The following is a 12760-nucleotide window of genomic DNA, read 5'->3' as shown; positions in this document are numbered from 1 at the left end:
TGCTGAACAGTAAGTTCATCGTTCAGGATTAATTGATCACGAGTGGAGGAGTGACATTGTGGATCCGATACCATATGTACGGCTGCAGGCAGGGGTCCCAACCATTTTTTGAGCAAATGGATGTGGTATGTGTGCTGTTTGTGTTTTGTTATCTGCAGCTTGTAGCTCGTTCGTCCAATCGTTTCAATCACTTTTTAGGGTCCGACCGATTCAGCCCGAAATTTCTGTGTGGACGAGGGAAGAAGAATGAGAGCCCAGCCATCTATGTGAAGTTGTCTCCATTTTTTCCCTTTATCATAGGCTGTCTTCTGACGTCTCTGGCTTTCCTCCAGGTGAGTTAAAGGCAAGTCTCTAAGCTTCCCCAGTCTGGCTCTCAAGTTTCTGGCATAGTCTAGTGTGGCGGCCGTTTCCTAAGGAGTCTCATTCTCTGGTCATCTCCAGGAGAGATCGTGGAAGCCGTCCATATAGGAGTTCGAATGGAGATGTTCCCATACTGCTATGTTTCTGGCCCCTTATGGTATACAATGCTAGAGGCAGCATTTGGTCCCAGTCTGATCAGCTGACTTCCATCATCTTCCTGAGGGTTGATTTCAGAGTGCGATTATAACGCTCCACCAGACCGTCCGTCTGAGGGTGGTATACAGAGGTACGAATCTGGTGGATTTTCAGGTTGTGGCAAATTTCTTTCATCAATTTCGATACAAACGGTGTGCCCTGATCCGTTAGGATCTCCTTGGGGAATCCCACTCTGCTGAATAATTCAATCATTTTTTCGCCAACTTGTTTAGACGTAGCGGTCGTTAAAGGGAAAGCCTCAGGAAACCGCGTGGCATAGTCGACTATCACGAGTATGTGTTGGAAACCCTTTCTGGTCTTGGGTAAGGGCCAATCAGATCCATGCCGACTCTCTCGAATGGCTTACCAATAATAGGTAATGGTTGTAACGGGACTGACGGTGGTTTGGTCATGTTTTTCTTCTGACATATCCCGCATTCCTTGCAATATACCGATGTGTCCTTATATATTCCCGGCCACAAAACTTTTTTGAGGATGTTTTGTGTAGTCTTCTCCGTTCCTGTATGTCCGGCTATTAAATGACTGTGGCCGAAAAATAATACTTGTTCCCGAAAGGACACGGGCACTAGAAGTTGGAGAGGATCGTCAGGTTTTCCGTGTCTGTAAAGTAGATCGTTGTGTATTACGAATTTGGGATATACACTGATATTTTTATCCTGACTTTCATGAGCCTGTTCCCAGGCATTGTATAGTGTAGGATCGTTGAACTGTGCGAAACGAAAACTTTTATCCATGATCCATGGATCTGGTGGGAGTAATGCTGGAAATGGACCATGTTGCTTGTCTGTGGAGCCAAAACCTCCAGAACCTCGTTCAGTGTCATCCAGAATGTTCAGCTCTTTTAAGGTAGGGTATGATATGTGCTCACAAATTAATTGTGCGACTCGATCACCTTTTTTTACTTGAAACTCATTCTTTCCAAAGTTAAAAAGGATGATTCCAATATTTCCTCTGTAGTCTTCATCAATGACTCCAGCCCCTACATCAATCAAATATTTCGCCGCCAATCCAGACCTTGGTGCGAGTCTTCCATAACAGCCTGCCAGCCAAATAATATTGCTCCAGGTTTGGCAATGAAAGGCCTCCTTGCGCAATCGGCGGGTACATTTTAGCCATCGCTACTCTGCTTCTCGACCCGAGCCAGAGGAAGTGTCACATGTCTGACTCCAAAGCTCTAAACAGCGGTGGCCGGAGGCGGAGTGGTAAGTTCGTGAAGTGGGAAAATGTCGATGAACAGAAAATTGACCAACAAAAATATCGACACAGAAATGTCGAAGTCAAAAATATCGAATCCCTATCTACATAAAAGTAAGTACAAAAATATCGGAAAAAATATATAGTCAAAAATATTGATGTTAAAAATATCGTTTTTTAAAATGTTTTGATAATAATGTAAAATTAAGTAAATAATACATGTAATTAAAAAAATATAGATATAAATATTACAACATATTTAAAAATAATAACTAATACATATAATGTTAAAATTAAACATATACATTTAAATTAATATATATATATACTTACTCTTCATAATGCAACATTAGGGAAAGCGTTGGATAGCGTCAGGGTAAAAATTAATAATCCCACTCCAGTGAGTGCAACAGTAGGGAAAGCACTGGATAGCGTAGGGGTAAAAATTACTATTCCAACTCCATGAGAGTAACAGTGTGAAAAATGTAGGATAGTGTAGGGGTTAAATTAACATACTTATCAATACAATAAAAAAAAAACATATTAATAATTAATTAACAAAAACATTATTAATAAATATCAATACATTTAAATTGACTTAAATAACAATAAATTACCTCCCACACTATTCCCCCTTGAACACACAACACACTACACATTAAAAAACACATTTAATTTAATTATCAATTACTCAATTAATAACAATAATATTTAATTATAATTAATATAATTATAAATTAACTAATTAATATAAATTAATTACCAATTAATAATGAATTAACAAGAAATTAATAATGAATTAACAAGAAATTAATAATCAATAACAAGAAATAAAAACAATCTCATTAATTAATTTAATTTAATTATTTCCCACCCTATTCCCCTATAAACCCACAACTCACTACACATAAAAAATCACATAATTAATTTAATTATCAATAAATCACTTAATGAAAATTAATTACCAATTAATAATTAATTAACAATAAATCAATTAACAATAAATACAAATTAATAATACATTAATTATAACTAATATAATTATAAATTAACTAATTAATTAAAATTAATTAACAAGTAATAATTAACAAATAATTAATAATCAATAACAATAAATAAAAACATATTAATGAATTAAATATAATTAAATTACTTCCCACCCTATTCCCCTATAAACCCACAACCCGCTCTGATACTAAAACGCAAAATTTACTTTAACAAAATTACTAATTTCTAAACATTCATTTTAAAATGTATGAAAATAAATTAAAAAAATGTTTAACATACATATAAAATACATACTAAAATACATAACACAAAAAAACTATTTCGATATCATTGACCACGATATTTTTGCTTACGATATTACTTACTTCGATATTAAAAAAGCGATATTACTTACCTTGGGGTCGATATTCTTGACTTCGATATTCTGTCCCTACAATATTAAAAACTCAATATTAAGGAAGGTCGATATTTAAAAATTGATATTTTGACTGACCACCGTGAAGTGGTAGAGTAATCGTGTTAGAACCACCATTTTTAGAAGCACAATCCTACCCATGACCGTCAGTGGCAGGGTGTTCCAAAAAGTAATCTGTGCGCGCACTACTGTAATGGCACGCCCCAGGTTACCTTCCAGGAGATCCTGCGGGTCCCAGTATATGTGGATCCCAAGATAACGGAACGCTGTTAGCTGCCAGCGTACTGGCGTACCGCTGATGACCAATTGTGGACCTGGGGTAGTCTCCACAAAGGGATAAAGGCATGACTTGTCCCAATTCACTCTTAGTCGTGACACGGAGGCAAATTCAAGCAGCGTGGTCTCAATCCTCGCACACGACTGCCCAACATCCCTAAGATATATCAACAAATGTTCAGCATACAGCAAGACCGCATGCATGCCGTCTCCCAGAGGGATACCCCAGTCGTCTTGAGTGGTACGTAGTGCCTCCGACAATGGCTCAACAGCTAGTGCAAATAGTAATGCTGAGAGCGGACAGCCATGCCTCGTGCCGCGCTCGATAGGGACGCTCTGATGCATGCAAACCCGAATTAATCTTGGCTTCTGGGCGGGTATATAATAGTTTAACTAGGCCCAAGAAGTCATCTCCTAGTTCATATTTATGTAACACGGCAAATAAAAAAAAACTCCCATTCTAAGGTATCAAACGCCCTCTCCAGGTCTATCCCAATGAACCCTGTGAGTTCTCCTTTGGATCCAGAGGCAACATTGGCATTTCTACACAGTGTAGTTTTGAGAGAGGGTCACCTGTGGAGTGGTTAGCTATGCTATACAAATCTAGATTGATTGATTGATTTCTATTGTTTTTGTTCTTAACAGCTTATTATTTTTGATATTAATCCATCGTTAAGTCTCTCGTATCTTGTGAGGTTTTTTTAATGCCTTTGGGTCGAGTTCATGCTATAGAAAAATGCAAATAAATGCGTCTCCCACTTTAGCATGCACAGTGTTCCTGTGCATCTCTGTCTGCCTTTGTCCACGTGTATCTCAGTCCTGTATCTCAGTCCGCCTTTGTCCACGTGTATCTTAGTCCTGTATCTCAGTCCGCCTTTGTCCACGTGTATCTCAGTCCTGTATCTCAGTCTGCCTTTGTCCACGTGTATCTCAGTCTGCCTTTGTCCACGTGTATCTCAGTCGACCTTTGTCGATGTGTATCTCAGTCTGCTTTTGCCCATGTGTATCTCAGTCCGCCTTTGTCCACGTGTATCTCAGTCCTGTATCTCAGTCCGCCTTTGTCCACGTGTATCTTAGTCCTGTATCTCAGTCCGCCTTTGTCCACGTGTATCTCAGTCCTGTATCTCAGTCTGCCTTTGTCCACGTGTATCTCAGTCCGCCTTTGTCCACGTGTATCTCAGTCCTGTATCTCAGTCCACCTTCATCCATGTGTATCCCAATCAAGAATCTCAGTCCGCTTTTGTCCACGTGTATCTCAGTCCACCTTTGTTGATGCGTATCTCAGACTGCTTTTGTCCACGTGTATCTTAGCCCTGTTGTATCTCAGTCTGCATTTGTCCACGTGTATCTCAGTCCTGTATTTAACCCTGGGCGTAGTTCGCGTAGTAGCGCTACGCGAAGTGCACTTTGCACTACGCAAGCACCGCGAACTACATAGTGCACTGTGCAAAAGCTGTTCGCACTGATTGCACAGTGCCGGATGCTTGTCCCCACTGTGCAATCATTGCAAACCGCATCTTGTACAGTGCAAGCAGTTGTTTTCTGCCGCCCGAGTAGATTTCTACTCGAGCAGCAGCTTTCTCAACGCGGACTGGTAGTTTCTCATCCCGAGCGGTCACGAGCATATGCGACCACTCGCAATGTGAAACCTGACCTCCCCGCGTTGAGAATCTTGCCGGGAGGTTTATTTTCCATGCTCGCGATCAGCAACTTGATGTTGCTGATTGCGAACGAGGAAAAAGTCTCCCAGGATGTTATTTTGCTCGATCGCGGTCGCCAACTTGACCTTTAGGGCTGCGAGCGAGCAAAAACATGCCCGCTACGCCATGCGTTTTTGCACTGTGCTTTGTGCAATTTGCGTAGTGCATAGTTGCTCAAACTACACGAGCGTAGCGTAGTCCTACACCCAGGATTATATTTCAGTCTGCTTTTTTCCACGTGTATCTTAGTCTGGTTGTATCTCAGTCCACCTTTGTCCATCTCTCTTAGGATGGTTATCTATAATCGCTCTGTTTTTTCTTCCAGATGTGGACGTGCTCCAGAGGTTGGGCCTCACGGGGAACAGCTCGTCACCCCCTGTGCCTCGCGGTGTCCTCGCCTTCAGTTCCGGGCTCCTCTTCACGCAGGGGGACCGCATCGGGGGCCTCGTCCACAGCGTCATCCCCGCCGCCTTCGGCACGGACCTGACCCTGGTGCTGAGCCTGCGCTCCCAGCGCCCCAACAACGCCTTCCTCTTCAGCGTCAAAAGCAAGAAGAAGAAGCTGCAGCTCGGGGTGCAGTTCATCCCCGGAAAAGTCATCGTCTACGTCGGGCACAAGCAGTCCGTGAACTTCGACCTCGATGTGCACGACGGGCGCTGGCACCACATGGCCATTGGCATCCTGGGCCAGGTGGTCACTCTACGGACGTCGTGTGGCAAACACAGGGTGCACGCCGATCTGCACCTGCAGAAAGACGATGCTTTGGACCCCGAAGGCTCCTTCGTGCTGGGGAGGCTGAACCAGCGCTCTGCTCAGTTTGAGGGGGCCATCTGCCAGTTTGAGGTCCGCCCTTCAGCCGAAGCAGCGCACAACTATTGTAAGTACTTGAGGAAGCAGTGTAGACAGGCCGACACTTACCGGCCGCACCTACCACTGCCAACCCTGCCCACCCACCCAACCCCACCCACCAGCCCTGCTGCTGAGACCACCCAGCCAAGCCCTCCTCTGAGTATAGCGCCTTCTGGAGGAGGCCCTGCACAGACCACAGTGCGCCTGGAGCATCAGCACCGAGGGGTCAGTACCTCATCCAAGCCACAGGGTATCGGTGCCTCATCCAAGCCACAGGGTAACAACACCTTATCCAAGTCACAGGGTATCGGTGCCTCATCCAAGCCACAGGGTAACAACACCTTATCCAAGCCACAGGGTATCGGTGCCTCATCCAAGCCACAGGGTAACAACACCTTATCCAAGTCACAGGGTATCGGTACCTCAACCAAGCCACAGGGTATCGGTACCTCAACCAAGCCACAGGGTATCAGTGCCTCATCCAAGCCACAGGGTAACAACACCTTATCCAAGTCACAGGGTATCGGTGCCTCATCCAAGCCACAGGTTAACAACACCTTATCCAAGTCACAGGGTATCGGTACCTCAACCAAGCCACAGGGTATCGGTACCTCAACCAAGCCACAGGGTATCGGTGCCTCATCCAAGCCACAGGGTATCGGTGCCTCATCCAAGCCACAGGGTAACAATACCTTATCCAAGTCACAGGGTATCGGTGCCTCATCCAAGCCACAGGGTATCGGTGCGTCATCCAAGCCACAGGGTATCGGTACCTCATCCAAGCCACAGGCACAAGTGTCCATCCTGAGGGTCACTGCCAGCGCCACACCTGTGACCTCAGCACGGCGTCCGTTACACCAGCCTCTAGACTTACAAACTTGGACGACTAGTGCACCCAAAAATGCTTTGCATCTGATCCCTGCTCAAGAGGAAAGGAAAGGGTCTCTTCCCACAGCTAACTCAACTTTACATGGGTTTAAAATCTCTACCACCACCACCAAGAAACAGTCCCCAAACGAAGCCAACAAGAAAATGTACCAAAAAGCAACCTCAAAACCTTCAGGAGTGCAGAGCACATCAACGCCCCTTATACAAAAGAGGCCCGAAGTCCCCCTGAAGGCTGCCTATGCCATGGGCTCAACTACACATGTGGAGAACAGGACAGACACCCCTCGGAAGCAGCCAGGGCTGCTGAACGGGAAGACCAGCCCAACTCTGGCCTCCGTCTCTTCCACCACATCCCAGTTTGAATGGTTCCCCAGCAGAGTCGCTGGGCCGACACAAGCCACCACCCCGACTGTCACATGGACCTACCGTCTCTGGGACTTCAATGGATCGACAGACTTTGCACCATTAGATGGACCCCCAGGACCAAAAGGAGACCGCGGACCAGCAGTAAGTGACCGCTCAGAGCATGTATGTCTGACTGAAATATCTGGATAATACAGCAGTAAAGGACCGATTAGAACATGTATGTCTGACTACTCAAGTCTGGATAAAACAGCAGTAAATGTCGCTTAGAACATGTTTGTCTGACTGCACATATCTGGATAATAGAACAGTAAGTGACCGCTTAGAACATGTATGTCTGACTGCACATATTTGGATAATACAGCAGTATGTGACCGCTTAGAGCATGCATGTCTGACTGCACATATCTGGATAATACATCAGTAAGTGACCACTTAGAACATGTATGTCTGACTGCACATATTTGGATAATACAGCAGTAAGGGACCAATTAGAACATGTATGTCTAACTGCACACATCTGAATAATACAGCAGTAAGGGACCGCTTAGGACATGTATGTCGGACTGCACATATTTGGATAATACAGCTGTAAGGAACCGCTTAGAACATGTATGTCTGAATGTACATATTTGGATAATGCAACAGTAAGGGACTGCTTGGAACATGTATGTCTGACTGCACATATCTGGGTAACACAGCAGTAAGTCACCGCTTAGAACATGTATGTCTGATTACACATATCTGGATAATACTGCTGTATGTGACCGCTTATAACATGTATGTCTGACTGCACATACTTGAATACTACAGCAGTACGGGGCCGGTTAGAACATGTATGTCTGACTGCACATATCTGGATAAAACAGAAGTGAGTGACCGCTTAGAACATGTATCTTTGAGTGCACAAGTCTGGATTAAACAGCAGTAAGTGACCGCTTAGAACATGTATGTCTGACTGCACATATTTGGATAATACAGCAGTATGTGACCGCTTAGAGCATGCATGTCTGACTGCACATATCTGGATAATTCATCAGTAAGTGAACACTTTGAACATGTATGTCTGACTGCTCATATTTGGATAATACAGCAGTAAGGGACCAATTAGAACATGTATGTCTAACTGCACACATATGAATAATACAGCAGTAAGGGACCGCTTAGGACATGTATGTCGGACTGCACATATTTGGATAATACAGCCGTAAGGAACCGCTTAGAACATGTATGTCTGAATGTACTAATTTGGATAATGCAACAGTAAGGGACTGCTTGGAACATGTATGTCTGACTGCACATATCTGGGTAACACAGCAGTAAGTCACCGCTTAGAACATGTATGTCTGATTACACATATCTGGATAATACTGCTGTAAGTGACCGCTTATAACATGTATGTCTGACTGCACATATTTGAATACTACAGCAGTATGGGGCCGCTTAGAACATGTATGTCTGACTGCACATATCTGGATATTACAGCCGTAAGGAACCGCTTAGAACATGTATGTCTGAATGTACATATTTGGATAATGCAACAGTAAGGGACTGCTTGGAACATGTATGTCTGACTGCACATATCTGGGTAACACAGCAGTAAGTCACCGCTTAGAACATGTATGTCTGATTACACATATCTAGATAATACTGCTGTAAGTGACTGCCTATAACATGTATGTCTGACTGCACATATTTGAATACTACAGCAGTACGGGCCGCTTAGAACATAGAGGTCTGACTGCACATGTCTGGATTAAACAGCAGTAAGTGACCGCTTAGAACATGTATATCTGACTGTACATATCTGAAAAACACAGCAGTAAGGACCGCTTAGAACATGTATGTCTGACTGCACATATTTGGATAATACAGCAGTATGTGACCGCTTAGAGCATGCAAGTCTGACTGCACATATCTGGATAATACAGCAGTAAGTGACCACTTAGAACATGTATGTCTGACTGCACATATTTGGATAATACAGCAGTAAGGGACCAATTAGAACATGTATGTCTAACTGCACACATCTGAATAATACAGCAGTAAGGGACCGCTTAGGACATGTATGCCGGACTGCACATATTTGGATAATACAGCCGTAAGGAACCACTTGGAACATGTATGTCTGAATGTACATATTTGGATAATGCAACAGTAAGGGACTGCTTGGAACATGTATGTCTGACTGCACATATCTGGGTAACACAGCAGTAAGTCACCACTTAGAACATGTATGTCTGATTACACATATCTGGATAATACTGCTGTAAGTGACCGCTTATAACATGTATGTCTGACTGCACATATTGTAATACTACAGCAGTACGGGGTCGCTTAGAACATGTATGTCTGACTGCACATATCTGGATAAAACAGAAGTGAGTGACCGCTTAGAACATGTATCTCTGAGTGCACATGTCTGGATTAAACAGCAGTAAGTGACCGCTTAGAACATGTTTATCTGACTGTCCATATCTGAATAATACAGCAATACGGGACCGCTTAGAACATATATGTCTGACTGCTCATATCTGGATAATACAGCACTAAGTGACTGCTTAGTACATGTATGTCTAACTGCACACATCTGAATAATACAGTAGTAAGGGACCGCTTAGGACATGTATGTCGTACTGCACATATTTGGATAATACAGCCGTAAGGAACCGCTTGGAACATGTATGTCTGAATGTACATATTTGGATAATGCAACAGTAAGGGACTGCTTGGAACATGTATGTCTGACTGCACATATCTGGGTAACACAGCAGTAAGTCACCACTTAGAACATGTATGTCTGATTACACATATCTGTATAATACTGCTGTAAGTGACCGCTTATAACATGTATGTCTGACTGCACATATTTGAATACTTCAGCAGTACGGGGTCGCTTAGAACATGTATGTCTGACTGCACATATCTGGATAAAACAGAAGTGAGTGACCGCTTAGAACATGTATCTCTGAGTGCACATGTCTGGATTAAACAGCAGTAAGTGACCGCTTAGAACATGTTTATCTGACTGCCCATATCTGAATAATACAGCAATACGGGACCGCTTAGAACATATATGTCTGACTGATCATATCTGGATAATACAGCACTAAGTGACTGCTTACTACATGTATGTCTAACTGCACACATCTGAATAATACAGTAGTAAGGGACCGCTTAGGACATGTATGTCGGACTGCACATATTTGGATAATACAGCCGTAAGGAACCGCTTAGAACATGTATGCCTGAATGTACATATTTGGATAATGCAACATATCTGGATAATACTGCTGTAAGTGACCGCTTATAACATGTATGTCTGACTGCACATATTTGAATACTACAGCAGTATGGGGCCGCTTAGAACATGTATGTCTGACTGCACATATCTGGATATTACAGCCGTAAGGAACCGCTTAGAACATGTATGTCTGAATGTACATATTTGGATAATGCAACAGTAAGGGACTGCTTGGAACGTGTATGTCTGACTGCACATATCTGGGTAACACAGCAGTAAGTCACCGCTTAGAACATGTATGTCTGATTACATATATCTAGATAATACTGCTGTAAGTGACCGCTTATAACATGTATGTCTGATTACACATATCTGGATAATACTGCTGTAAGTGACCGCTTATAACATGTATGTCTGACTGCACATATTTTAATACTACAGCAGTACGGGGCCGCTTAGAACATAGATGTCTGACTGCACATGTCTGGATTAAACAGCAGTAAGTGACCGCTTAGAACATGTATATCTGACAGTACATATCTGAAAAACACAGCAGTAAGGACCGCTTAGAACATGTATGTCTGACTGCACATATTTGGATAATACAGCAGTATGTGACCGCTTAGAGCATGCAAGTCTGACTGCACATATCTGGATAATACAGCAGTAAGTGACCACTTAGAGCATGTATGTCTGACTGCACATATTTGGATAATACAGCAGTAAGGGACCAATTAGAACATGTATGTCTAACTGCACACATCTGAATAATACAGCAGTAAGGGACCGCTTAGGACATGTATGCCAGACTGCACATATTTGGATAATACAGCCGTAAGTAACCACTTGGAACATGTATGTCTGAATGCACATATTTGGATAATGCAACAGTAAGGGACTGCTTGGAACATGTATGTTTGACTGCACATATCTGGGTAACACAGCAGTAAGTCACCACTTGGAACATGTATGTCTGATTACACATATCTGGATAATACTGCTGTAAGTGACCGCTAATAACATGTATGTCTGATTACACATATCTGGATAATACTGCTGTAAGTGACCGCTTATAACATGTATGTCTGACTGCATATATTTGAATACTACAGCAGTACGGGGTCGCTTAGAACATGTATGTCTGACTGCACATATCTGGATAAAACAGAAGTGAGTGACCGCTTAGAACATGTATCTCTGAGTGCACATGTCTGGATTAAACAGCAGTAAGTGACCGCTTAGAACATGTTTATCTGACTGGCCATATCTGAATAATACAGCAATACGGGACCGCTTAGAACATATATGTCTGACTGCTCATATCTGGATAATACAGCACTAAGTGACTGCTTAGTACATGTATGTCTAACTGCACACATCTGAATAATACAGTACTAAGGGACCGCTTAGGACATGTATGTCGGACTGCACATATTTGGATAATACAGCCGTAAGGAACCGCTTAGAACATGTATGTCTGAATGTACATATTTGGATAATGCAACAGTAAGGGACTGCTTGGAACATGTATGTCTGACTGCACATATCTGGGTAACACAGCAGTAAGTCACCGCTTAGAACATGTATGTTTGATTACACATATCTGGATAATACTGCTGTAAGTGACCACTTATAAAATGTATGTCAGACTGCACATATTTGAATAATACAGCAGTATGGGGCCGCTTAGAACATGTATGTCTGACTGCACATATCTGGATAAAACAAGTGAGTGACCGCTTAGAACATGTATCTCTGAATGCACATGTCTGGATTAAACAGCAGTAAGTGACCGCTTAGAACATGTATGTCTGACTGCCCATATCTGAATAATACAGCAATATGGACCGCTTTGAACATATATGTCTGACTGCACATATATGGATAATACAGCAGTAAGTGACCGCTTAGATCATGTATGTCAGACTGCACATATCTGGATAAAACAGCAGTAAGTGACCGCTTAGAACTATTATGTCTTACTGCACTTATATGGATAACACAGCAGTAAGTGATCGCTTAGAACGTGTCTGTCTGACTGCACATATTTGGATAATACAGCAGGAAGGGACCGCTTGGAGCATGTATGTCTGACTGCACATATCTGGATAATACAGCAGTAAGTGACTGCTTAGAACATGTATATCTGACTGCATATATCTGGATAATACAGCAGTAAGTTAACGCTTGGAGCATGTATGCCTGACTGCACATATCTGGATAATACAGCAGTAAGTGACTGCTTGGA

At 42.8% G+C, this 12760-nt stretch overlaps 1 protein-coding gene across 1 annotated transcript in view; it reads left to right on the top strand.

Moving 5' to 3' along the window:
* COL27A1 (collagen type XXVII alpha 1 chain) overlaps positions 1-12760 on the top strand; it is a 1232768-nt gene that overhangs the window by 174549 nt on the left and 1045459 nt on the right. The window contains exon 3 of the mRNA XM_078646681.1: positions 5495-7413. Within this exon, the coding sequence (XP_078502807.1) occupies positions 5495-7413 (1919 nt within the window). The remainder of the gene's footprint in view (positions 1-5494; positions 7414-12760) is intronic.

This window comes from Lissotriton helveticus, chromosome 5_2 (genome assembly GCF_964261635.1).
Source record: "Lissotriton helveticus chromosome 5_2, aLisHel1.1, whole genome shotgun sequence".
NCBI lineage: Eukaryota > Metazoa > Chordata > Amphibia > Caudata > Salamandridae > Lissotriton > Lissotriton helveticus.
Note: the sequence above shows the minus strand (reverse complement) of the source record. Positions and strands in the feature narration are given on the sequence as shown.